The 26,863-nt window shown below is 55.7% G+C and overlaps 1 protein-coding gene across 17 annotated transcripts in view; it reads left to right on the top strand.

Moving 5' to 3' along the window:
- The window catches only part of MACF1 (microtubule actin crosslinking factor 1), a 148,819-nt gene that overhangs the window by 78,536 nt on the left and 43,420 nt on the right, over positions 1–26,863 (top strand). For 15 of the 17 annotated variants that reach the window (XM_063356212.1, XM_063356214.1, XM_063356215.1 and 12 more), the window contains 17 exons: positions 562–711; positions 807–1,040; positions 1,633–1,860; positions 2,352–2,873; positions 3,221–3,397; positions 3,851–3,974; positions 4,301–4,509; positions 5,312–5,629; positions 6,402–6,568; positions 7,692–7,848; positions 8,631–8,748; positions 10,153–10,215; positions 11,002–11,243; positions 11,719–11,848; positions 12,655–12,854; positions 13,567–14,062; positions 14,670–16,141. In XM_063356212.1, the coding sequence (XP_063212282.1) occupies positions 562–711; positions 807–1,040; positions 1,633–1,860; positions 2,352–2,873; positions 3,221–3,397; positions 3,851–3,974; positions 4,301–4,509; positions 5,312–5,629; positions 6,402–6,568; positions 7,692–7,848; positions 8,631–8,748; positions 10,153–10,215; positions 11,002–11,243; positions 11,719–11,848; positions 12,655–12,854; positions 13,567–14,062; positions 14,670–16,141 (5,007 nt within the window). The remainder of the gene's footprint in view (positions 1–561; positions 712–806; positions 1,041–1,632; positions 1,861–2,351; positions 2,874–3,220; positions 3,398–3,850; positions 3,975–4,300; positions 4,510–5,311; positions 5,630–6,401; positions 6,569–7,691; positions 7,849–8,630; positions 8,749–10,152; positions 10,216–11,001; positions 11,244–11,718; positions 11,849–12,654; positions 12,855–13,566; positions 14,063–14,669; positions 16,142–26,863) is intronic. The other 2 variants (XM_063356213.1, XM_063356201.1) reach the window with 1 other exon arrangement.

Genomic DNA, 26,863 nt, shown 5'->3' with positions numbered 1-26,863 from the left:
CGCTTCTGTATCGTGCTCTGGCAGCAAAAGGGAGGAGCTGGGTCAGCTACAGAAACGCTTCTCTCTCCCGGGCTCCCTCTCCAACCCCAGGATCAAAAAACCAGCCTGCTTAGGTTGTCTGGGGCTCCGTGGTGGTGCTGCCTGACCTCAGGTTGTTGTTACCTCTCATTAGATGAGCTTCAGTGTCTCTGAGGGTGAATGGAAAAGGCACAGAAACTTCTGGCTGAGCTCTCCCGGGAGAGGAGTGCGTGACCTGGAGTGTAGCTCCACATTGGAGCTCACCTGGCTTCTCAAAAGAGCAGATGGAGAGAAACCTGCTGGAATGGTGGCAAACGTGCAGTGAGCAGCTCCTGCTCGGCAGGGACTCGGCACCTCAGCGCCATTCCCGCAGCGTCCGAGAGGGAGAGGGAGCACCCGGAGAGCTGCAGAAGCCGTTTTCTGTGCTGCATCCTCGCCTCCAGGAGATGCTCCAGCTGTAACCTCTCGCCTTGCCTTTCAGCGATGTGCGTGGCTGGAGGTGCGGCACCGGTACTAACTGTCCCTTGTCCCCTCTGCCCGCAGACGCTGCAGGAGCAGCAGGCAGCCCGGGCGCAGAGCCTGGCCGAGCTGAGCCGCTGGCTGTGCCAGGCAGAGGACGCGCTGGCAGAGCAGCAGAGAGCAGCCAGCGAAGGCGACCTGTCCGCCTTGCAGCAGAGGCAAAGCGACGTTAAGGTCGGTGCTTTAAAAAATGGGGGGGGGGTCAGACGGCGGAGGGGCTCGGCGCTGCCTCGGGGAGCGCACGGAGCCTTACGGCATTGTCTGCCCAGGAGCTGCAGAGGAGCATGCACACCCGAGCCGCCTCCTTCGCCAGCGTCCTGAAAAGCACAGAGGAGTTTTTGGAGGAGAACAAGGCGAAGATGGAGCCTGGGGAGCTGGCAGCACTGCAAGAGAAGCTCCAGCATGCCAAGGAGCAGTACCGGTCCCTGCAGGAGAGGACGGAGGTGGCCCAGAAGGAGCTGGAGAGCGCTGTGACTGCTGCAGTGCAGCAGGAGACTGAAAAGGTACCAGGCAAAGAGCTGCAGCCCCTGGGCTCTGCCTGAGGTGGGCGGCGAGGTCCGGTCGGTGCGGTCACATTCACTCGAGGTTCTGGTATTCATCTGGGAGATGTGGTGTGAAGGAATTTAGCGTTCCTCTCTGTCCCCTGGGCAAGGTGGGGCACTGACGCCGTGCTCCCTTGTGAAACACAGCCACAGGTGAGCTGGTTGTGGAGGGAACTGGGGAGTAAAAGGCACTTTGCCTTTGGGCCAGCCTTTAGCGGGAGCGCGAGCACCGGGCAGCTCCACGTGCCGGCGGTGAAAGCGATGCCCAGGAGTGGAGTCGCAGCCCTTCGGGGCGGGGGCCCGGGGTTGTATCAGGGTTAGAAATGCAACGTAGCGGAAAGGCTGAATTTATTCACAACTTCTTTGCACCTTGTCCCCTTTCAGAGAGCCGCAAAGTGTTTTGGAGGTCTGTGAGTGCCTCAGGCATTTGTTGTGGCTGGAAAACTGTTTGGGGTTTTTTTTCTTCCATTGATTTTCTTTCCTTTCCCCATGCAGCCGTTTGCTGAACATGCGTAAAACGGGACGTTCTTATCTGGAGCTTTTGTGCTTTCAGGTGAAAGCTGCCAAAGAGCTGGAGGAGAACAGCAATAAGATCGATTCCCTTTTGAACTGGGTGGCATCGCTGGAGCAGAAGGGAGAGCTCCTGGAGTACAGACCGCACCCCATCGAGCAAGCGCCAGGGGTGCGAGGGGGGACAGGCCCTCAGGATGTCCCCGATGGCCACGTCGTGGGAGCAGACAGCGCTGCTGAGAGCCTGGATGAGCAGTACGAGAGGCTGAAGGTCAGGACCAACGCCTTGTCCCTCTCAAAGCTTTCTGACCAACCACTGACCCTGGGAGTGGGACGGGGTGTTAGATGGGTCTGGCCTCCAAAACACGTGTTCAGGGTGATTTTCCGTATGGGATACTTCGCAAGTCCCTGCGACGCTGGGTGGGTGCCACAGTGCAATCAGGGTAATGAAAGATGGTGCCCATCATGGTCAGAGAAGGGGTTACCCTCCTGTGGGCAACCTTGGGGTGCTCCCCCACCTTCCTAGTGCTGTAGGAGGGTGCAGAGGCTTGGTCACGTGTGTGGCCTCGCTGCACTCGCTGGGTGCTGGTGGGCAGAGACCTTCAGTCATAAGCATCACCTTTGCTCGCCAGATTCCAGACCAGGGCTTTGAGTAACCTGGTCTAGTGGGAGGTGTCCCTGCCCATGGCAGGGGGGTTGGAACCGGATGATCTTTAAGGTCCCTTCCAAGCTGAACCATTCTATAATCCTATGATCTTTCAGGCCCAGCACCAGGAGCTGCTGTCCCAGCAGCAGGACGTCATTCTGGCCACGCAGTCGGCGCAGGCTTTCCTGGACAAGCATGGCCACAGCCTGGCTGGGGAGGAGCGGGACCGGCTCCAGGGCCAGCTGGCAGAGCTGAAGGACCAGTACGCAGCTTCTCTCTCACAGTCGGAAACGCGGCTGAAGCAAGTGCAAGTCCTGCGGGACGAGCTGCAGAAGTTCTTGCGGGATCACGAGGAGTTTGAAGCTTGGCTGAAGCAAGCGGAGCAAGATCTGGAGGGGATGTACAAGGGGGACAGCGACCCCGCGGCCCTCCGGCAGCTGCTCCTGCGGCAGGGGAGCTTCTCAGAAGATGTGATCTCCCACAAAGGCGACCTGCGGTTTGTTACCATGTCGGGGCAGAAGGTGCTGGACGTGGAGGGAGCTGCTGGGGATGCAGGGTCCCAGTCACTGATGTCTGGGAGCGTGGTCAAGAGCAAGCTGGAGGATGCGACACAGCGGTACACCACGCTGCACTCCAAGGTATGGGAAGGGCTTTGCAAGGCTGGGAGTTGAACTCTGGGTGCTGTTTTCCTCCTGCGCGTGTAGAACCAGCAGGGATGGCAGAGGGACATTTCTCTTGAGCGTCTGGCTGGACTTATGTAGATTGTAGGACAAACATGGTCTTCTTCAGGGCTTGGGCAGGAGCAACACCCTCTGTCTTGGTGTTGGTCTGCATGTTGCCTCCTGTAATTCCTTTAACACATATGGCAGGATTGGTTTTTTAATTGTTTTTTGTTTCTTGATGATTTCGGTGCATTTTCCACCAGTGCCCAGATTGCTCTGTGCTTGTGTGCATCCTCCCGTTATGTCTTCTTGCTCCTTTGCAGTGCACCAAGCTTGGCTCCCACCTGAACACCTTGCTGGACCACTACCAGCAGTTCCAGGAGGTGGCAGAGTCTCTCAGGACGTGGCTGCAGGAGAGCGAAGCTGCCGTTGGGAAACTGCTCTCGGAGACGGTTTCTTCAGATCCGGCCGTTCTGCAAAAGCAGCTCGCCAGCGCTAAGGTACGGGGTCCTTGGGTGATCTCCTGGATGGGAATTTGGCAGCAGGACAGAGACTTGACCTCTTTGCTTTTTTTTGCTGGTTGAGTGGAAAGATGCACCTGCAGGGCCAGCAGGTCCCGGCGCTGCAGATCAGATGCAGCCAGACTCCTCCGAGAGGTGCTCAGAGCACAGACCAGGGGTTCCAGTCATGGGTTGCCACAGGGCACATCCCAGTGGGACACTGGGGGGACGTTCCTCCCCCATGAGGGTGGCTGGGTCCTGGGACAGCCCAGACCTTCTGATCCAGCTCTGGTGTTGGACCTTCTGACCTACGTTATTTTTCTTAGTGATTTTGTGATGAAGTGAACAGGGTCCCTCAGCGGGGTTTAAATAGAGCCCAGAGCCCCCCACGGGTGCAGGTCCTCTGCGTGTCACCCACCACGACTGATTTTGCCTTGTCCTGTGTCAAAGCAGCAGCTGCAGGGAGACCTCGCTGAGCATCAGGTGCCGGTGGAGAAGCTCCAGAAAGCGGCTCGGTCCCTGCTGGAGGTGCAAGGGGAGCCAGCCCCGGACCACGGGCACATTCAGGAAACAACAGGTACAGAGCAAAGAGCAAAGCAGCCGCCGGCGTGAGCAGGGGTGTTTGGGGAGAGCGTGAGAACAAGCTGGGGAGGGAGGAAAGATGAAGTCTCCCACTTTTGGGGGAAGGTGGAGCAGAGGTACGCAGCAGCGCGTCCTCAGGGCTTCTGTTTGCGCGTGGGGAGGGCTGTGATCCAGGCTGGATGTTTGTGTTAGGTCCCCTGTCTTGCTGCTGGGTTTGGGGGGATTCGTTGTCAGAGTTTGGTAGGAACCAAAGGTGATCCTTGACGCTCACCGAGTGAGAAGCTCTTTGCCGCTGATCCACCTTTGTGCTGAAATCTGCAGATGCCATCGTCAGCCGCTTCCAGAGCCTCTCCCAGCAGATGGCCGAGCGCTCGGACCTGCTGCAGAAATCCATCGCCCAGTCCCAGAGCGTCCAGGAGAGCCTGGAGAGCCTCCTCCAGTCGGTGGCTGAGATCGAGAAGAGCCTGGACGGAGAGCAGCCGGCCGCGCTCTCCTCCGCATCCATCCAGGACTCGCTTGCCACAAGCATGGTACGGCTGGTCCCTGCGCTCCCTGGCCTCAAACACGCCTGTCTGCAGGACCTGAACGTGCGCGGCAGTTGCTGGGGGTTAGCTGCAGTATTCTGAAAGCCCAAAAAACCCTAAAAAGGGATATGAGCAGAACCTTTACATAATTTCTTTAAGCCAGGACACAGACCTGTTGAAAGTCTCTTTTCTGATCACAAGCAGAGCTTAGATATCAGGCACCGGGAGAAGGCAGAGCAGGGCCACGAGGATGATCAGAGGGCTGGAGCCCCTCTGCTGTGGGGACAGGCTGGGAGAGCTGGGGGGGTTCAGCCTGGAGAAGAGAAGGCTCCGGGGAGACCTTCCAGCCCCTGCCAGTCCCTAAAGGGGCTCCAGGAAAGCTGGGGAGGGACTCTGGAGCAGGGAGGGGAGCCATGGGACAAGGGGGAACGGTTTTGAACTGCAAGAGGGGAGATTGAGATGAGATCTGGGGAAGAAATTCTTTGCTGTGAGGGCGGTGAGCCCCTGGCCCAGGTTGCCCAGAGAAGCTGTGGCTGCCCCATCCCTGGAGGGGTTCAAGGCCAGGTTGGACGGGGCTTGGAGCAGCCTGGCCTGGTGGGAGGTGTCCCTGCCCAGGGCAGGGGGTGGCACTGGGTGGGCTCTAAGGTCCCGAACCATTCTATGATTCTGATTCTACAAAGGAAAAGCGGGATAGAAAAGTATTCTTGCCCAACCGTTCTTTCCCAAGGGCAGCCCAGACTCTATGCCAGTTCAGTTTTGCTCAAGAGCCTTCCTAAAATGGCATCCTCTCTATGTGTGCTTGCCACAGAAGCTGAAGCAGGACATCGCCAGGCAGAAGAGCTGCCTGGAAGCCACCCGTGAGATGGTGACGCGGTTCACGGAGGCAGCAGACAGCCCCACGGCCTCTGCCCTGCAGGGCAAGCTGGCAGAGGTGACGGAGCATTTTGGCAGGCTGTGCCAGCAGCAGCGGGAGAGGGAGGACACGCTGAAGGGGCTCCTCCCAAAGGTTGAGCAGTACGAGCAGCTCTCGGAGAAATTGCAGCAGTTCACGGAGAGCAGAGCGCGGATGTTGGCATCCGGGAACCAGCCGGACCGCGACATCGCTCGCTTCTCCCAGCACATCCAGGTGAGGTGCAGGGGGAGAAGACTCCACCTGCCTCGGGCTTCTGGGGCAGGGCCATTTCGCTGTGGTGTCGTCTTGGGCAAACAGCCCCTGGTTCACTCCCAGGCTGGCAGGACCCGCAGGACCTGTGCTGGCTCCTTGGGGAAGGGAGCGTGGCCGGAGCGGCTGAGGCTGGTTCCGGCAGTGAGAGAGGGGAATGGCATTTCCCTGGAGCCAGGCTGGTTTTCCGAAGGGATCTCTAGCCAGGCTCTTAGGGGCCAGACCAAATATAGCAAGGTTTTACCAATTAAAGACTCCACGGGGTTAATACAGCAAAATGCCCGAGTGCTGGCAGTAAGTGCAGTATGGGATGTGACAAAGCCCGTGGAGAAGCCGTGGATGCTGGTGGCCAGTCGTGGCTGTGCAGGATTCTTCCCTCCGGTTTCCTATGAGCGCTCTGCTACGGGGGGTGTTTTGGCCACAGCCTCAGAAATTCTCTAAGCTGGCGTAAAACTGGACACTTGTGCTGTGGGGGGGTTGACTTGGCTTGGTCTAGGGCCTCCCGTGCCATTCCACCAGCACTGGGGAAGGTGGGACTTGCTCCCGCAGCTGCTTGAAGTATTTGCTGAGCTGGAGCCGGCGGAGCAGGTGGGACTGAGCCGTGCCCCCGGCTCAGCACTGGTGGAATTCATGGCGCTGCTCGCAGTCTCTCCAGGATGCGGGGCTGCCCGGTTCATCCCCTCTGCCCGAGTCCGCTGGCGAGGGCACGGTCGGCATCACCTTTTGCTCTTGGCAGGAACTGAATTCGGAGATGAAGCAGCACCAGGAGGACCTGGCCACCCTGGAGCAGCTGGCTGCGGAGCTGGGCTCCTGCGGCTTCGCCCCCGGCGCCTGCCAGCAGCAGGAGAAGCTGCAGACCCTGAAGAAGGACTTCCTGCAGCTGCAGAAGGTGGCAAAAGAGAGGTGCGTCCCAGGAATGTGGCTGCACCCCGGGGCGGTGGGTCTGGGGGTGGCTTCGTGGTCAGAGCAAGACCCTGTGGAGATCTCCTTTCCACGGGGAGCGGGCACAAGCCATCTCTTCCTGCCTCCCTCCTCCCACACCGGGAGACGTAAGGCAGCTCGCTCCAGCTGACGCTTTAAAAAAAGCCTTGGCTGGGGGCGTTGTGAAAAATTCCTGGTGCTGCAGGAGCCGGCGTTCATGCGTTTCCCGGCGTGTGGGCTGCCACAGCTCCATCCCGGAGCATCTTGCCGGAGGGGAGCAGGGTGCTGGCGGGGGATCGGGAGCCAGGCGTTCTCTCCGGGAAGTGACAGAGCAGAGCAGCCTGTCCCCAGAATCCCCTTAAAGGGGGGGTAAAGGGGAGCTTTAGCAGCAGCCTGAGCTCGAATCGGCCATGGGAGCGTGAGCAGGGTCAGAGGGACAGCTCGCTTGTGTCCCCAAGGGGAGTCACACCTCCCAGGCCGTATTTCCAAACTCCCTGGTGAAAACAGGGAAGGTGATGGGGAAAAGCAGATGAATCTCATAACAATCCCCAGTAATTCAGCGTCGCATGGGGAGCTGCCTCCGGCCTGCCCTGTGCTGGCTGCTCGCAGCTGCGGTTGGCGAGGGTGAGCCCGGAGGGGCTCGTGGCTCCCGTCCACAGGCTGCCTTGTTCCTCCGGGATGGGCTGAATAGATGAGAGCCGTGGCCGGGGAGGAGGGGCACAGCCTGGCCCCCCTGGGCTGCAGCTGGCTGGGGTGAGGCAGCATGAATGAGCCCTGTCTTCCCGAAAGCGTCGGACAAAGAGCCCGGTGCAGGGCCGGCGCAGGTTAGCCGTGGTGGTCCTGTGGCTGTTGGCTACCGCAGTGGTGCCGGAGTGGCCCCAGAAGTCCAACTGGCTGCGGCTTGGGGGGGTCCAGCAGCAGCGAGGGGAGGCTGCGGCGTGTACCCGGCTTTGGCTGGCACTGCGTGCGCTGTTTCCTAAGCAACATCTAATAATAATAATAACAAAAAGAAAGGCTCCTAGAGACACAACTGTGCTACATTCAGGCAGGGGTAATTGCCAGGCAAAGCACGAGCTCTGACTCTCCGAAACCTTTTCACTCTCAGAGAAAAGGATGCGTCGTCCTGCCAGGAGCAACTGGATGAATTTCGGAAGCTGGTCGGGGCCATGAGGAAGTGGCTGAAGGAGAGCGAAGGCAAAATGCCGCCCGCTGAGACCTCCCTGGGCACCCAGGAGCTGCACAAGTGCCGGCAGCAGATCCAGGTGGGCAGCGGGAGCCAGAACCAGGCTGAGAAAGTTGGCAGTTGGTGTGGAACTGCTGGAATGTGGAATAAAGCCCAGGAAGCAGAGACCTGGGAGGTGTTTTATGAGTCTCGGGAATCCTGGGCTCCCCTGTGTGTGCGCATCCCGTGGTCCCTGCCTTGTGGAGAAGGGAACAGGGCAAAGGTCCAGGCGCTGCCTGGTTTCCCTTCCCTTCCCATCCCGGCTCTGGGCAGGATCTGGGATTGGGAGACCCGAGTACACTCGTTTTCACTGAGTGCTTCCCCTCGCTAGACGCGGAAGGCGGCCTCCCGTCATCCAAGCCCCCGCTGCTCTCCGGCACCGTGATGCTTTAAATCAGGATATGCCAAGGGTTTGACTCAGAGGCAGAGCGGCGTCTGCTGAGTCACCCACGGCCCTCGCACCCCACGGCACGGCGCCGGCCTCCGCCGAAAGCCGCCGGGGCTGGACTCACGCGAGGCTGGGCTGTGCGGAGAGGAGGAAGAGGGTCCCTGAAACAGTGGGAGGGGGAAGAAGGTTTCCTGCGACAGACCCGCTCGTTAGGGAAGAGCTTTTCACTCTTTGCTTCCCCCCAGCAAAAATAAACATAAAGACACCCACTTTCCCGGTGCAGTCTGCTCACGGTGTGATGCTGTGCCCTTTGCCAGTTGCCTGGGCGCTGTGTCCTGGTGCCACCGAGTCACCGCAGAGGTGACGACGGGCGAGGAGGGAGGGCTGCAGCGGGGCAAGTGCAGCCTCCCATCCCGGCCTTTGCTTTTGCCCAGGATCTCCTGGAGGAGTGGAAGGGGAAGGGGGCCCAGGTGGAGGAGATCGGCCGCAGAGGGACCCTCCTGGAGAACCTGATCGTGGAGATTACAGCCCCCGACACCCCGTCCAAGGCAGGTGAGTCGCAGCCCAGCCCTCTCGAGGATGCCTCCTTCCTCAGCACTCTGCTCTCGCTCATGCATCTTCTCAAGCAAAAAATGAGGTTATTTCCCCCTTTTAACCAACTTCATAGGGCCCATGGTGGTCCACGTATCGTGGGGATCAGCCCCATGGTCGAGTCACTGCCACTTACTGCATTAGTGCATCAGCCCTGCGCTTGGGGCCCACCAACTTGGCTTAATTTGCTGTAGTCTAACGAGCACTGAATTACCCTGAGTTTGCCATGAGCCAAGCGTGGGGACACGTATCCCAGCTCGGGTGGAGAATGGGACCTTCAGGCTGCCGCAGCGCAGGGTCCCGTGGAGCTCGTGGAGGCGGCTCCTGCTTTCTCTTGGTGATGTGCTCCCTGAGGGACAGAGTGTTTTACTTAAACTCCGATATTTGGATTTCAGATCTGGATGAAATTTAAGCCTGCGATATTCAGGCGTGATTTACTAGTCTCCCTTTTGGCTTCAAGTCTGTGAAGCAATGAGATTATGTCTGGTTCGTTTGGAAACCAACTACAAGATGTCTTCCAGCTTGTGAGAACAAGTCCCTGGACTCTCGTCATTGATGGGCATTTATGGGAATTCACAGTCCAGATATTTTTGTTGGGGTTAACTTGATGAGCAGTTCAGTGGGAAACCTCCAAGAGAAGTGGGGAGAGGCTTGTTGGGGGTGACCGAAGCTGCAGCCCCTTACATCCATGAAAGCTTTAAAATGTGTGGTTAGAAAGAGAGAGACTTACCCACTAATGTTTCTGATTAATCCCCCTTTGGCTGTGGATGTAGCTGCAATATCTGGTGTCCAAGGAGGGGATGTGTCCATGCATCCTGCGTGGAGCCTCTTGGCAAAGAGAGCCTGTCTGTGCACCGAGGCGGATTTAAAGAGCGTCATCCCATAAGAAAAGGAGAATATGGGGGAGTTAATCTCTTCAGGGGAGTTAATCCCTTCAGGGAAGGCATTCAGCAGTCTCACTAGATATCATAATTCACGATGGCCAGTAGACTCCGGTATTACGGTCCCTGCAGGAGCCACGTCCACCCTGGTCTCTGGGCGATGCTGGGAGAGCTGCCCTGCTCCCAGCAGCTTCAGCTCTTCTGCTCCTGGTCCAGCGAGGCAGGAGCAGGTCCAGGAGAGCCTGGGGCGCAGATGTGTCTGGAGGAGGAGAAATAAATGGGCTCCAAATCCAACTAGTGCCGATCGCTCGGCCCTGAGCCAGCGGGTCCATCAGCGCCAGGCGGGTGGGCCCGTGGAGACGCCGTGTCTGTGCTTGGTGGCCGATGTGGTCCGTGTCGTGGAAAGGGCCCGTTCATCGCTTGCTGTCTGCATTCCTAACGCGTCTTGTCTTGTCCCTCTGTCTGTCCCGTCCCCTCTGCTCAGGTGCCGCGCTGCCCGCGCCGGGAGGGTCGGTAGGCAGCGTGAACGGATACCACACGTGCAAAGGTGAGCTCGCTGTCACCGCTGCGCCCGCACGCGCCTGCCGAGGCCGCCTCGCCGTCTCCCTGTCCGTTTCTGTCTGTGCGTTTCCATCCGTGAGAGTATAAAGCACAATGTGACACCGTCAGCATCCCGGCACAAGGGAAATGAGCCTGCAAATAGGCTCGGAATTCTCAGCCGTGCTGGGGAGCCGCGGGACGGGCAGGCGGCGGTGGAGGATGTAGGTCAGGCTGAAGGACGGAGAAGGGGCAGCTTTGGGCAGTGACAGCACCCTGACACCCCATCAGGTGGTGTTAAAAGCTGATAAATGGGAGATCGTTTTAAGGCCTGCAATTAAATTTATTGGTTCTGAGGGATTATAACGCCATCCAACCCTTCAGTTTGAAGAGCAATTTTAATTATTGCCCGTTATCTGCTGTTAGTTCACCGGTTCAACGCAATAATAGGTGCATAAAAAGGGCTTTATATTTTGGTGTCAAGTTATTTAACACTGTATTAACAGTGACATTGCGAAAGGGGGGGCGCAGCTTGCATCAGGCTCACAAACACGAAAAGCATTCGCTGTGTTTGCAAACTGTCAGCACACATACGTGGTGCGACTGGCAGGGCCCCTCTGGCCGGAGAGGTGAGGGTAATCTGACATTGCTCCGCAGGCAGACGGCAGCGTGGCCTCCTGCTGCTCCTGCTTGGCCGGCTGTGGTTGCCCAGGGCTAGATTAGTACCTGATAGTCCAGCTTAAGATGGGCAACGCGGGCGCAGCGGTCCTCATCTCAGCCTGCTTTTTGGAAACAGATCTGACCGAGATCCAGTGCGATGTGTCGGACGTGAGCCAGCAGTACCAGGGCCTTGGCGCGGCGCTGCGGGAACGCCAGCAGCAGCTCTCGGCTATGCTGGAGAAGATGCAAGAAGTGCAGGAGGAGGCCAGCTCCATGCTGAAGTGGCTGGAGTCGAAGGAACGAACACTGTCGGAGCTGGACGCCTCCTCCTCGCCCACCAAGACGGAGACGATGAGAGCCCAGGCTGAGCACAACAAGGTAACTGCGCTTCCAGAGCGAAAAACGGGGATCTGAGCATCTCCTCCCAAAGGACCGAGGAGATGTGCTTTATTGCAGCAGGCTGGAAGGGTTAGCGGCGAGGATCTGCCCTGGGTTAAAGAGGGGCTTTCCCAGAAGGGACCACAGGAGGGTTCCTGGAGCAGGAGCCCATGCACTGTGCTTGACCTCTTGGGTTTTAGACCTGTTGCTTTCAGGCATTTGGCTCGGGAGAAAGGAGCTTATCTGTAGCCCTTGTTGCTGGGTCACTCCAGCTTCTCCTGGAAAGCAATTCCCAGCCTTTCCCTGCTCTTGGAGCCAAGTTAGCTCTTCATACCGGTAATAAAATGAAGTGGTTTCATGAACAAGCAAAGAAGAGAAATTGTCCAACTCCAGCTTGTAGCTGCTGCCTCGTTCCTACTCCGTGATTTAATTCTTCTGCCCCGTGTCTGAAGAAGTTCAAATGATTATTTTCCAGGCGTTTCTGGCTGAATTGGAACAGAATTCAGGGAAGATCCAGAAGGTAAAGGAAGCACTTTCTGGCTTGCTGGAGAAATACCCAGATTCTCCAGAAGCAGCGAACTGGAAGAAGATGCAGGAGGACCTGAGTAAGTGCCCGAAGCACTTAGGGAGGCTTCTGTCTTGAAACATCACGTTAGAAGCGGTTCAGGATTGCAGGGCGATTACAAAGTCACAGCAGAGCAGAGTCACTTCTAATTAAAATTCAGTAAATAGCGAACTTACCTCCAAGCTGTCTGGTGTACAAGGTGTTCCTGAGATGAGCATTGTTGTGATTAATGAAAGCTCTATGATGGATGTGTATTTTAAAGACTTGCCTCCTTAAATTTCTTCTTTAAAAAAAATATAGAAAAAAAAAAAGCATGAGCAACATGGGTTGATTATTTTGATTAAAGGCTTCACTGCTTGATACAAAATTCTAGTCATTAGTAAGGCTATCCTAGGTAATTAAATGTTGACTAAACAAGACTGTGTATTTAAAAAGAAGCCCAGAGATTTTCTTCTTTGAAATAGCTGGAACGCGTTTACGGAGTTCTCCGTCCAGGAGATCTGAATGTGCTGTGTGAGGACTGATACACATGAGAGTATCCTCATTTATCGAGCCAGGGATGTGTGATGGCTCACCCAAGGTCAGACCAGCTCATGGCAGTAGTGACTAGAGCGCAGAAATCCTGCTTGCAAGGCTTTTTTTTCCTATGAGCTTCGAGACCACGTAGCCATTAGAAATGGGTAACGGCTTGTTAGATGGAGAGTCAGTAGAGCCACGCTAGTTTCATTGAAAAGCTGAGGAGGTTTCCCGGCGGAGAAACCACGGGAAGGAGGGTTAAAGACCTTCTGGATGGAGGGGTGGGTTGGCCGGGAGCGCGACCACCGCCAACACAGCCGGGTGCTTCAGATTGCAGGTGGGAAAGAGCCAGCCAAGCGACGGCCGAGCGGCAGCAGAAGCTGGAGGAGTCGGCGAACCAGCTGGCCAGCTTCCAGGCTGCCGAAGCCCAGCTGCGCCCTTGGCTGATGGAGAAGGAGCTGATGATGAGCGTGCTGGGACCCCTCTCCATCGACCCGAACATGCTGAACGCGCAGAAGCAGCAGGTCCAGGTGAGCCGGGAGCTGCGTCTGCGTCTCCACGCTGGGTTCAGGACAAGAAGGGAGGGTGTCTCACCCAGTATGTGAGGCGGAGCATTGCATTCGGAGTTATCAGTCTTGCAAACCATGCAGCAAGTGTTGGGAGACCTCGTGGCTCCTCTCCCGTGTCCTCCAAACCCCGCTGAGCACAAACTACCATCAATAACTTGAAACGGGTGCGGCGCTCGCGCTCCCTTCCCCGCGCTGGCTTGACTCATCAGTGAATCATTCGGCTCCTCTTGGAGAGTGAAATTGCTTTAAACAAGACCTGTGCTGATGCTCTGCAGGTCTTGCTAATGCTGCCCCTCCGCCTGGCAGCCTGCCCTTTCCATACCTCCTGCTTCCAAATCCTAACATGTCCGTAACCGGCCACATCATAGAATAAAATGCCCCAGTTAACACAATTAGATTTCCTTCTCGTCTAACTGGTTTATGTTACATTACGCAGCAGTAGGACAAATAAGAGAGAGAGCAAAGTACTGGAGTCGCAGACCCCTCCCAGCTTTTCAAGTTGCAAGGTCACAGTAAATCATGGTCTACGGAGCCCAATTGCCGTCCCACCCCAGGGCTTGTTCCTACTGATTCCGTGGGCTGGATCAAGCCCCTGGAGGTCTGGTTTGTTTTGACTGTGTGTACTCGGAGCTGTCAGTTTTATGCAAACATTTTTATGTTATTTCTGTTCCAGTTTATGCTGAAGGAATTTGAAGCCCGCAGACAACAGCATGAGCAGCTCAACCAGGCAGCTCAGAGCATCTTCACTGGCCCTGGAGATGTTTCTCCATCCACCAGCCAGGTGCGGGAAGAACTCCAAGGGGTTAATCAGAAATGGTCCGAGCTAACAGAACGCCTCAACTCCCGCTCCAGCCAAATTGACCAAGCCATAGTGAAGAGCACCCAGTACCAGGAGCTCCTCCAGGGCCTCTCTGAGAAGGTGAAGGCAGTTGGGCAGCGCCTGAGCAGCCAGTCTGCCGTCAGCACCCAGCCCGATGCCGTGAAACAGCAGCTGGAGGAAACCAGTGAGATCCGCTCGGACCTGGAGCAGCTGGAAGAGGAGATCGCAGAGGCCCAGACCCTCTGCGATGACCTCTCTGTGCTGATTGGGGAGCAGTATCTCAAAGATGAGTTAAGGAAACGTCTGGAGACGGTGGCGCTTCCACTCAAAGGGCTGGAAGACCTGGCAGGTGAGACAGCACAGAGAAGTTGCTCAAGAGATGTTGGGATGTCAGACTCCACCCCTGCTTCTTGCCAAAGGGCTCTCCCATCACTGGGTTTCTAGGAATAATAGGGGAAGGCACCGTTTATCATTTTTTAGGGTGCTTCATGGGTGTTTCACGTGGCACTAAGCACAGGAGAGTTCACACTCCAGACATACCTGAGCCTGGAGAGTGAGCAGAGATGTTCAGTCCCACTGCTGTGGCTCTTCAGCGAGCCTCCCTGGCGTGCAGCACTGTGGCGTGTGCTGTGCTCGGGGAAGAAAAATGGTTCCTAAATTCGTAATGGGCCATGGAGAGGACCCAGTGGCCATCCTCTAGTCTTGGGATGCCTCTTCTGGTTTCTAAGAGCTGGCATTTAGAGGCTAGTCAGGAGAACTGAGACTACTGCGCTATCAGTACCTATTACTACTTAAGAAATTTATGAATCAGTGAGCAAAAAGGCTAGTGATGCAATGGAAAACTCCTTCCTGTTAATCAAAACACAGTTGGTGCATCTGAGATGATGTTAAATAATTGCACTTTGCTTATTTGATTTCAGCTTAATTGTGGCATTCTAATCTTGTTTCCATTTCAGCCGACCGGATGAACCGACTGCAGACTGCGCTTGCGAGTTCCCAGCAGTTCCAGCATATGTTTGATGAACTCAGGACCTGGCTAGATGACAAACTGTGCCAGCAAGCTCAGAGCCAACCTATTTCTGCTAAACTGGAGAGGCTACAGAGCCAAATTCAGGAACAAGAAGAGTTCCAGAAGAGCCTCAACCAACACAGTGGCTCCTACGAGATGATTGTAGCCGAGGGAGAATCTTTGCTGCTTTCTGTCCAGCCTGGGGAGGAGAAGACCACTCTGCAAAACCAGTTGGTCAGCCTCAAAACACACTGGGAAGAGCTCAGCAAACAGGCTGCTGATAGACACTCTAAGCTCAAGGACTGTTTGCAGAAAGCTCAGAAGTATCAACGGCACACGGAGGACCTCCTCCCTTGGGTGGAGGACTGCAAGGCAAAGATGTCAGAACTGGAGGTAACCCTGGACCCGGTGCAGCTGGAGGCGACTCTTCTGAGATCAAAGGCTATGCTGAGTGACGTGGAGAAGCGCCGCTCCTTGCTGGAGATGCTGAACAGCGCTGCCGACATCCTGATTGATGCTTCTCAAACCGATGAGGATGACATTCGGGATGAGAAGGCGGGGATCAATCAGAAGATGGATGCCATCACAGAAGAGCTGCAAGCCAAGACGGGCTCCATCGAAGAAATGTCGCAGAGGCTCAAGGAGTTTCAAGAGAGCTTCAAGAACATTGAGAAGAAGCTGGAAGGGGCGAAGCACCAGCTGGAGATCTATGATGCACTGGGGCCACAAGCCTGCAGCAACAAGAATTTGGAGAAGCTTAGGGCGCAGCAGGAGGTGCTGCAGGCCCTGGAGCCACAAGTGGATTATCTGAAAAACTTCACTCAAGGTCTAGTAGAAGATGCCCCAGATGGATCCGACTGTTCTCAGCTCTTAAGCCAAGCTGAGGTGGCTCAGCAGGACTTCAAAGCTGTGAAGCAGAAAGTAAATGACTGCTGTACGCTCATGGAAAACAAGCTTGAAGGCATTGGCCAATTCAGTAATCGGGTGAGGGAGATGTTCTCTCAACTGGCGGATCTCGATGATGAGCTAGACAGCATGGGCCCCATTGGGAGAGACTCTGACAGCCTTCAGTCCCAAGCAGAAGATGTTCGCATGTTCCTGGGTAAACTCCACAGGCTGAAGTCTGACATCGAAGCTTCTGAAAGTGAATGTAAGAAGATGCTGGAGGACGAAGGGAGCCCTGATTTATTAGGACTGAAACGTGAGTTGGAAACACTGAATAAACAGTGCAGCAAACTGACAGAGAGAGGCAAGAACCGTCAGGAGCAGGTAGAAACGACACTGTCTCGTGTCGAGGACTTCTACGGCAGGCTGAAGGAGTTGACCCACATGACAACCGCGGCGGAGGAGAACGAGGCGTTGCAGTGGGTGGTGGGAACTGAGGTGGAAACCATCAACCAGCAGTTGGCAGACTTCAAGGTAAGTCTTTATGCTATCATATTTCTTAAGTGGTGTTTGGCGTTTGAAGGCCTGTCTAGTGTTGTGGTCTTTTGTGTAGGACCTCTAGTCTTCAAGCTATCACGGCTTCGTTGTTCGTTGCTTTAACGTCAGCATTTTTGGTGTAGTGAAAATATCCTTGCTCTGGAGAATATAAATTCAACTCCTGGAGTTAATAGTCTACGGTGAGAAGATGCAGAAAGATTTTGTGATTGGGAGGAAAAAAACTTTTCCCTGTTCTCCTTGTGATGTTTAACGTTGGTGTGCCAGTACCTCGTGGGCTTGTAGAGGTGGTTGGCATTTAGGTGTTGGGGGAGGGAGGGATGTTTTTGAGTCCATCCGAATTGTAAGTTGGCTTCATCTGGGTGTCTAGTCCAGATCGGATCATCCTGCAGGTCTTCCTACCTGGTCTGCAATTCCTGCTTGTTATAAGTCTGTTTTTGGGGTCCGTGGGCACAAAGAAAGCCATAAACTGTGGGATGAGGGACACGCACAGGGAATAAAACCAAGACAAAGTTTTGCTGTGGGCTCTTCATGTTTCTAGTAAAGAGCTGCTAGAGACCATCAAGGCTTGCATGAAGTGCTGAGAGAGGGAAGAGTTGGAGTGTGTTTAGTACTTTTTTTTATACAGTATTATGGTGTTGGGTCATGCTGTTACACTCCATTAATTATATTAATACTGCTTAGAAATTCTCTTGCTGTGAAGCTTCTATTACTGATGTGCTCGGTAGCTGATGATTGGGATGATTTACATCTGGCTGCTCGTTTCCTGGTGCTAATGGGGGCTGGGAGGGGGAGGCTTTTTTACAGCCATTTACTTTTCATCTCATGGCTAATTGATCCCGTTCCACCGCTTAATAGCTCTGTGAAACCTTCACCAGGACAAGGTATTTCTGTTTTGGGGGCTGCCTATCCAAAAATAAAGTTTGGAAGTGTTACGGCGTAAACTCAAACTCATCTGATGGTGTTGCTGTTAACTCTAGCGTTGGGCAGTCTTTGGCATTGAGCTTATGCTGGTGGGAACGATTTAACTTCATCGTTAAACACCACATAGTCGCTTGGAACAAATGTATCCAAAAAGGAATTTTTAGTCCTTAAAATCAGTGGAACTTTCCTGCAGAGCAAGGGATTATTCCCGGCTGAGCAGCTCTCATTAGCAATGATGATGAAACCCAGCGTTGGTGGAGATTGCGTGGTTGGCCGGGCTGGCAAGCGTGGCTGGTAGGCACAGCTTAACCCGTGGTAGCACTTCCAAATGGTCTAGAACTCAGTCCCCTTGAGGATGACTAAGACAACGGTGGCCTGGGCTGCAGGAGCCAAGGGTGCTTTGAGGGGTGACGTGTCCTTATCCAGGAGTCATCCGTTGGCCATCGAGGCCACACGGTGCAGTTGGGGTCTTTGTTGACAGAAAGCTTAGCAGGAAAAATGAGTGTCGCAGTAGTGATGGTCGGGTTTGCTGTGCAATGGCTGAGAATAAAATGGGGGAGAAGCAAGGAGGTTGGATGGAGCAGTCGTGGTTACGCAGCGGCATTCCTCCCGTGAACGGTTCATCCAGAGAGCAAGCATTTTTGCACGAATCATAAATGTTGCAGAGCGGATCTTTGCAAAGCCTCGTCTTACGGTTGTCTCTAAGGGGAAATGCAATCCCAGATAGCGATCTGCATGTGGAAGGGCATCGCAACGTACGAGCGGGGACCGTCTGTACTCCAGGCGCGCAGGCGGGAGAGCGGTGGAGAAGTCTGGCTGGGGCTCTGGGGGAGGCGGGGTGCACAGGGGGGCTTTTCTTCGTTGCACCAGGCTTTTACTTCTCAGCTCCTAAGACAGTATCACAACTGTCTCCCTTCTTGGATTGCAAACAAGAGGCAGGTCCTCAGCTGGGCAGGTCCCTGGGGCGGTGTGGGGACGATGCAGCTGAGCGTGGGGAGGAGGATGGGGGTGGCTGGGGCCCTCCAGGAGCGGTCGCGGTCCGTCTGTCCAGAAGGCTGAAATGCGGGCAGATATTATGTCTTAAGGCATTAATTTTAATGAACATCTGTGGAAATGAGATGCAAATTAGGCATGGCCCCAAGGCTCCAGGCGCGTTGCCAACACAGCCCTGACAAAGGTGGGCACTTCTGGACTCATTGTGTCCAGATTTTAATAAAGAAGATATATTGAGGGCTCTGACGGAGGCCATGAACAGATGACTTTTGAAGCCGCTTATACCTGAAGCTTCCCGTACATTATTATTTTCCTGCCTCTAAACACCCCTCAGACTTGCCCCAAAAGGCCCCAACCTACAACAAACCCTTAACTTTTGGAGAACTGCCACCCATGCGTTTCCTCTCTCCCCCCCAGCCCCTTTCCCAGGTCACAGAGGGACTAATCCTGGCTACGGGAGGGATGGGCCCTCTCCTGCTGTAAGTGCGGCTCCTGGATGGGTTTCTCGGAGGCGGGAGGCTGGGAAGCAGCTGTCGGATCTTGCTCCGGGGGAAGCTTTGTTTGCAGGAGACGTTTCGGTTCAGCGAGCGGGTGCAGTGGTGGGGATGGCTACACCCAGGGGCTGAGCCCACCCCGGCTCCCGTGACCCTCAGGACAGACCTGGCCTTCGGGAGGTGGGGAAAACTATGGTTCGGAGCACCGTGTTGTTAAAGGATTGCAAGAAAGCCATCTGGAAGAGACTTTAAGGGGTCGTCTAGTTTAGCCCCTAGTTTTATGGTGGGATCAAGTGCAGCTGAAAGGCATTTCTGTGGTTTGAAGTCTGTGCTTATATGGACATCCTGGTGGATCGCTTCAGATACAGCTATGCTACAGAAGAATAACATGTTTTTAGCTTATGTTAAGCTGTCAGAGCAAAGGAACCTCATCTTTAACTCCTGGTCTTCAGCGTGATTTTAACCCAAGTGGTTGTCTTTCCGTTGCTGCCTCTCCGAGGAGCCCCTTTTTTGTGTAAAAGGATACTAAAAGTTGGGAGAATCTTTCTGTGCTGTGTCTCCACAAGCGTCACACGCCGAGTTGGGCACCTCCGTGCGAGGGACAAGCGATGGCCGCCAGCAAGAGCTCCTCGTAGGTGCTTTCAGGCTGGGGCATTTCGTCCCCCTCCGCGCTCTCTGCTGTCAGCTCAGGTTTCTCAAAGCTTCTGCTAATATTAAACTTTAATGACGGGAATCAAATGAGCAACAGTTGAAATGTTACTAAACATAACAGCGATGTTGATTCAGTTTAGCAAACAGCAGAATTCCCCAGGTACGGAGGAGAGGTGGAAGGGTCAGGCGATGGTGTAGGGGTTTTCTCCATCGCGTGCTCTCCAGTATCAGCAGCCCCTGAGCTAGAAGACCCCAAGTTACAACCATTCCTCCCAAAAATTGGGAAAATAATGCCGTACTTTGGATAAAGCTTGTGCCATTCAGTGCAAGGGGCTGATCTTTACACGCCCAGAAGCAGAGGTGAGGTTTGCTGGTTTGGAGCCGTGGTGCCAGAAAGCCCCCGGCACGGGCTCATCCTCTCTGGCCACAGAGCATCCATCAGCCAGGGCCGCAGAGAGCTGATGGAATCAAATTCTTTGGTGGTTTTGGGGAAGCCATCTGTGCCGGGGTAGCTTGGCCTCCTGGCTAAGCGAGCTCCAGCCTGAGTTTTGTTTACTTTCTCTTTTATACAAGTGGATTTTGAACTTGGGTTTCAAAGCCTGGCTTGTACTTAGCGTTGGCAATTCTGAGCTGAGACCCTCTTTGATTCACCGTGTTGTTTTTGGACAAACCCTTAATGTTGCCTTATTTCTCCTACAAAGCGGGGCGGAACGCTCTGGGTCAGAGGCACTAGGAGAGATTTTGAGGCTTGCTGCAATACGGAGCGATGCTCGGGAGTGGAAGGATGCTGTTGCCTCCCCAGTTGTATCATGCCAGCGTGGTTCTGCTTTGCTGGGGACACCTTCCTCCCCGCGACAAAGATGAGAGCAGGAATGGGTTGGCAGAAGGGATTTCTGCAAGAGTCTGGAGAACTTGACCCAAAACAAAACCCAAGGAAAAGCATCAAACTTGACATAACCAAAAAGCATCAAACTTGACATAACCAAATGGTTGCCATCGCGTTCGAATCAGATGCAGGTGGCTGAAGGGGAGGACGCGTGGCGATGTCTCTGCGTGTGGCTGGACCTCCACCGCCTCGCTGGCCCCCTCCCGAGGCCGCGCCGGCCACCCCCGTCGTCACCGCAGCTGCGCTTCACCCCGCGTCTGCTGCCGGCGTTGGGGCACGGCGGAGGAATGCCGGCGAGCTGGGACCTGCCGCAGCTGGCACACGCTGCGCCGCTTATCCGGGATCTCGCCTCTGAGTATTAATTAAACCCCACCCTTGCCCCAGCCGGAGAGGCGGGGGGGGGCCGATCCGACCCTCGCCGGCGTCGGCTTTGCCAGGGCAGGTCGTGGGGAGTGGAGTGAGATGGGGTTTGGGGCTCCTGCCTCTCCCCCCTGCCGCAGATTTTTGGGGAGGTTTATTCGAAACCAGGAATTGTGCAACACAGTGAGGTCGGGCACTGCTCCTTCGCGCCAATAAAGGTTTTATGCTGGAGGATGGAGCCAGGGGGAGAATCCCTAGACAGCGATAACTGAAGCCGCTCTCCCATTTTATTTTAGAGCAGGTCGAGTTGTCCAGGGCCCACGGAGCCCTCGTGCCTCCAGCACCCTCTTTGTCTGCTTAAATAAAAAAATAGCAGGAAAGAAATCCCAGGAGGCGTGATGCAGTGAGTGAGTAAAGCCCTAAACAGCATTAGTCATCTCGCCGTTCAGATGCCACTCTGTCTAATCCTGCTCCGGGTCCTCCCCACTTCACCCTAAGTAAAAGCAGCAATTAGCGGGCGCTCGTTGCGAGCCTGCGCGCGCTCCCGCGCCCTCCCCGCCGCTGCCCCCCTTCGCGGTGGCTTTCTTCGGCGCTCTATTTATGACTCTCTTAATTCCCCCAACCTCTGAAAGGGGGAGTTGACTCAACGGCACTATCAGAAATGCCGCTGCTGCTAATTAACCGTTTGCCTCGTGTCCCTGGGTTTCTCCCAGGTGCTGCTGCCCACGGCTGCCGCTTTTTGGGCGAGGGGGCTGTGGTGGCACACGGCCTTGGGGGTACACGGGAGCTCCTGGGCATCGCATCCCCCGCGGGAGCTGTTGTTACTACACGGGGCACCAGTGGCAGAGGGGGATGCGGGACGGGGACTCGGCTGCCCGTGCAGGGTTTCACGGTGGTTATTTTGCAGGAGGACTGAAATGGGTGGTTTTTTCCCCAGAAGTTTGTCCCATTTGCGTTTGCAGAGTGCGCTCCTTGTCGGGCTGGGGACAAGTGTGGTCCCCAATAGCCCAAGTAGCGGTTTGTGCCCTTCCTTTGTAAGATGGGTGTATCTTAAGGGTCTTTTCCAACCTAAATGATTCTGTGATTCTTCCTCCGGGACCTGCTCCGCTCCTGCCGCTGCGGAGCCGCTCGTGAGGATGAGTGGAGGAAAACCAGCATCCCACCTTGGGATCACGGGGCTGAACCGAAAAGCAGGAACGAATCCATGTGCCGATGAGGCGAGGTATTTACACCAAAGCATTTACACTCAAAGCCTTAATTTCTCGAGACAGCGCGTTAGCCACCACTAGCAGGCATGTGTTCTCGCAGGTGATGCCCAAACACCTGTCCTGGGTCTCCGGGGAGGCTTTTTTGGTAACTCTGCACCCACTCCTATAGCTGCAGACCCCAGAGCTGGGGGTGCATCACTGGCGGGGGCCTCGGGGGTGGGTGGGAGAGGGGAGGTGGGTTTCTGGGATGGGATGGGGCAGGGAAGTGACACTTTGCCACTTGCTGTGCCCCAGCCTGGCCGAGGGTATTTTTAACCCTTCTGTGCCCCCAGAGGAATGCGTGCGGCTCCCGACAGTCGTCCAGTTGGGAGCAGCTGGGTGGGACTGGGTTGGGAGCGGGGACAGGCTGCACCACCGTGTCTTCTCGTTGAACACTTTCCAGACCTACTTAAAGTATCTCTGGCTAGTATTTTCAGCATCAGCAACACACGCAAAAATGCCTCCTCTCTGACAGCTGTTAAGCTGCCTTAAAGGCACCATCTCCCCTCGTTGGAGAGGAGGATGATAAATGGGGGGTGATAAGCGCGGGCTGTGCCGGGGCTGTCACCGAAGCCGGCTGGGGCGGGTGGCCCGAGCAGAGCTGCAGAGCCTCGGCGGTGTTGGCTGCACTTCCAACCTGCTCGTCTGGGGGTGTTGTAAATAAACATGTTTGCACAAGAGGCTCTTGAGCACGAGTGGCCCCTGAAGCTTCCTCGTTCCTTGGAAATAAATAAAGAAGGGAAGAGCAAAGGCACCCCCGGAGCTCTGAAGGGAGCCTCGCCGGTGTGTGCTTCTTCATCGTTGAGGCACCGATGGGTTTTGACCTTGACTTGTCAGCGGCAGGCGGAGGCACAGGCACTTCCCTGATCCCCAGTGAGCCCAGAACAACATTGAGTTAATCCAAGAGCTGCTGAGAGCCACCCATTCATAGCGAGGCTTTTTTTTTTTTTAACTTTTCTTGACTGTAAAACAATTGGGCTGTGATCAAACAGTCCCTTTCAGGTGCCGGCTTGGGCCGCTGCCTCCAAAGCCACCCACTTGCAGATGCTTCGGTGATCCTGCCAGGTCTCCGCCGGGGGAGACGGCCGTAGGAATGTCCTCTCACAGGAGCGCTCGTTAGCTGGTGGTGGTGACACTTCGCAGTGTTTCCAGGAGATGCTAAAAATACCGGCTCTGCATAAGGCCGGGAGAGCTGAGGATCTGAGGGAGGAGGAGATGGGAAGCTTTTTGTCTGCAAGGGCTGGGCAGAGGAGGGAGAGGAGCCCGGCGGGACGCGGCCATGGAGGGGGGATCCATGGGGAAGTGCGTGGTGGAGCGAGCACGGGACTTTCCCATCACCCGCAGCATCCCAGCGAGTCACCGTTGGCCACCGGAGAAGGGAGTGACTGTGGCCACTGGCTCTGGAGCAGACGGGGGCTTCTCTGGGGAAGGGCTCGGGCTGGGATTAGTCACCGCAGCGTCTCAAGAACAATTGCCAGTTCTTCTGGCGAAGGAGTGGTTTAAAATGTCTCCCATCCAGAGGATTCTCTGGGTGATAATGCACTTACCTCACTTCCTAAAGAGCCTCCAGAGCAGTTTATTAATCACCCCCTCCCTCGGAGCTCCCTGCTCTCCCCCGTTACTCTGAGACCGGGTGAGGAGCGGCTTCAGCGGTTTTCCATTTCCCCGGGGTGGGCAGGGGGGTGGCAGCATTGTGCCCACGGGTGCTGGGACACTGGCATCATGCAGCGGGATGGCCGGGGAGCCCAGGGTGCTCCATCCACCCTCGTGTAGCACCAGAGCAAAGCCTGACAGGCACGGAGCGGGATTTGCAGGAAAACTGGGGAGAAGAGGACAAAAATGGGCATTTCTGGAGGTTGTACCTCCTGTGCCCAGCTAAGCCCCCAGCCCCAAGGACCCACCACCCCGTATGCTCTACCCTTCGCTCCCAGTCCCAGCCTGGGTTGCTCCTGGGCTGTTCCGGGGTGCTCTGTGTGCGCAGACGGGGTCCCAGGCTCCACAGCAATCGAGCACCGAATGCCACGGTGTGGGGCTGTGCCTCAGCGCTGCCGTAACACAAGGGCTCCAGGCTTTATTCAGGAGAATTATTTATACCAACATCTATATTAGCTGCCTTGCAGGGAAAGCGCTATGGTGCAGCTCCTGCAGCCTCGGAAAAATAAAATAAATTTAAAAATGCAGTGCTCCCTGCATCTGTACATCCAAACTGCAGAACATTTCTCTGCGAGTTTGGTTTTTAAACACTTTCTAAAACTTTTCCAGTGGAGGTGCTGACCCTCATGGAGCCAACCGAGATTACCTCCCACAGCCCTGCAGAGTAAAGTCCCGAATTAACAGGCTACAGGTTGCAAATCACTGATGGAAAGGCTCCCTGCGTCACCCACAGCCTCCGAAGAGAGGGTTTGCGTGGTGGCAGCGGCCTGACATGAAATCGGTTGGAAGTCAGCTGTAAGGTGCAGGGATGAGGGAGCCCCCGGCCCGGCACGGTGGGATGGGATTAGCCCGAGTGCTGTTGGATCAGGCTGGGAGCTCAGGGCTTGCCCACGCGGCGCCGAAGCAGCCATCGCAAAGATTTGGCAAAAGGAGCGCGTTTAGGAGAGCAACAGCACTGAAAGGGAGATAAAGAAAACCCTCAGACCTTCCCACAATTGCAGCAAAGGCTTTAAAAAACGTGAATCCTCCAGTAAAAATCCCAGCGAAACCTAAAAAGCGGTTTCTAAGGCAGATTTTGGGTGTGCGTGATTTGGCTTTGTGCTTTTATGGCGGTGTCTGGGGGAGGCTGAAACCCACCATCGGGCTGGAGGCACTTGGGTTTGTCCCCTCTGCCTTCCTTGGACATGCCACCGTGTCCCAACCCAGCGGTCCCTCCTGCTGCCACCGGCTCGGTGACCCTCACGCAGTCAGATATGGGGGACACGGTGACCCTCATGGAGCCAGACCTGGAGACGTGGGGGACAAGGTCAGCAAGACCTGTAGGGACAAAGCTCATGGTGCAAAGGCAGGAGCTGCCCTGCCTGGGCCGGGCTGGGCGAGCGGGTGCTGCACTGCCCAGGGCAGGAGGGCACCAAGGTGAAGATTAAAGGAGCTTTGAGGATGAAGGAGGCCCTTGGTTGTACCTTGGGCTCATTAGTGACGTGTCCATCAGAGATCTTGAGCTGTCTCTGGGCTCTCTTGCTTGTCACATAATGCAGGTCCCTCATTTCCAGCTGCTGAGATGCATTAAAAGAAAGCTAAAAATATATTAGTTTCCAAATACTGCTTTCCCATGTAAACAGTGGCGGCAGCGGCGGGCAGGATGTAATGCAGTCGTAAACAGGGTGACATCACCCGTGACGGGGAAGGCACGCGTCCTCGCGCTCCGGGGCCGGTGGCCATATGAGGAAAGCTTGAAACCTACAGATCCAGGAGATAAATGGGGATGCTCCTACTTGGAGCAAGCCTGGAAAAACCTCCGGGCGGGTTTTAGCTGGGGATCTTTATCTGCAGGACATGGCCGTCGGATGGTGCGTGGTGGCTCTGGGTGACAAGCGGGGCTGGGCTGGGTGACGGCCCTTAATAGAGCTGTTTGGTCCTTGCCCCATGGTGAGTTGGCTGCTGGAGCACGGGCACCCCAGCGCCCGAGCCATGGTCCCCAACTTGGGTTTGGCCAAAATGTACTGGTAACGGAGCAGGAGAGAGGAGGTTTGGTGACTGAAGAGAAGCCAGATGAAGGGTCCTGTGGTCCGTTCTGCCCATCGCCACCACGCCGCAGGTCCGATAAGCTGCCAAGTGAGCAGACGTGCTCTCCCGAGCTCGGAGCTGTGGCTCTGAAGCTCTCTCAGCCCTTTATTTCAGTCCCAGCGCTTGCTGTTGGCAGGGCTCCACATGCCGGAGCCACTCAGAGACACCCAAAAGGATAAAAATTCAGCCAGGACCTTCACGTCCTGCCCTGTCCTTCCCTCGCACCAACGCAAAGCTCGAGCAAAGCCCTGAAGCTGCAATTCCCAGCACCCTTCGGCTTCTGTCCCCATCACTGGGGTGGCACTTGGTGGCTTAAAGCCATGACTTGGGGAACCTGCAAGAGCTCTGGCTGGGATCTTCGGGCCAGGCACAGCAGGTTTTTAATTGGCTTTAGTACTTGCCGAATATCTTCCTAATGGTTTTAGAGACGGGGTGGGGGGGGATGTGTTGGAGGAAGACTTGGCTTGCTTCTGGCACGTGACTCGGTGAGGAAATGGGAAAAGAATTTCTGGCTGTGAAACGCAGCTCCACGTCGAGATCGTTCCTTCTTCGCAGTGGAACAAAAAGCCTCCCGCGCCCCAGCCCGGATGCCTGGGATTCCTTATGGAGGGGCCCCGGAGCAGTAACGGTCCTGCTCCGCCAGCTCCCAGCCAAGGTGGTAGCAGGGGAGCCGGGGGCAGCTTTGCCGGAGCACTGGCACGGCGTGGCTGTCCTTCTCGTGTTGATTCAGCTGCGCTGGATTAATAACATGGCCTGAGAGCTGGGGTGTCCCCCACCAAGTATAAAAATCTGGGCTTTGGGACACTCTTGCAGCGCTGGCAGCCAGGGACGGAGGAGGCTGCGGGGCCAGCCCTCACCATCCGTCTGTCCCTCCAGGAGGGCTCAGGGGGACGTGGAGCGGACAGCCGTGGATGGGCAAAGGGGGTGCTGGGGGCTGCAGTGTGGGGATGCTGGGGGGGCTGCTCCTTCACCCCTCCCAGGTCACCTCTTTTCCTCCTCCGTCTCTTTTCCTTGGTCATATTTAATGATGGAAATAAGAAAAGGGGTTTCCAAAGATTTCGCGGTGTGCAACCAGCCCTGCCAAGCACTTGAGGCCATTTAATGGGTGTTTCTCGTCCATAGCCCTGAACCCTTGCCTTCCACAAAATGTCCTTTTCCATCTCTCTGAAGGGAAAAAACCCCTTTGGGAATGCAGTGCTGGAGCTGCTGCATGTACAGTCGGGGACGGGGCACGTGGGGACCCTGAGGGCTTGGGGACGGGGACGCCAGGCTCCCACCGCAGCCGTGCCATGACCTTGGCCAAGCCCCAGTGTTTCCGGAGCCAGCAGGCACCTGCAGCGCATCCAAAAAAATCAGGCTTTTCATCTCTCCCTTGGCTTCAACCTCTGGGCTGTAACATGGCCATGGCCAGGCAGGAAGATGCAGC

This window comes from Chroicocephalus ridibundus, chromosome 19, assembly GCF_963924245.1.
Source record: "Chroicocephalus ridibundus chromosome 19, bChrRid1.1, whole genome shotgun sequence".
Taxonomy (NCBI): Eukaryota; Metazoa; Chordata; class Aves; order Charadriiformes; family Laridae; genus Chroicocephalus; species Chroicocephalus ridibundus.
Note: the sequence above shows the minus strand (reverse complement) of the source record. Positions and strands in the feature narration are given on the sequence as shown.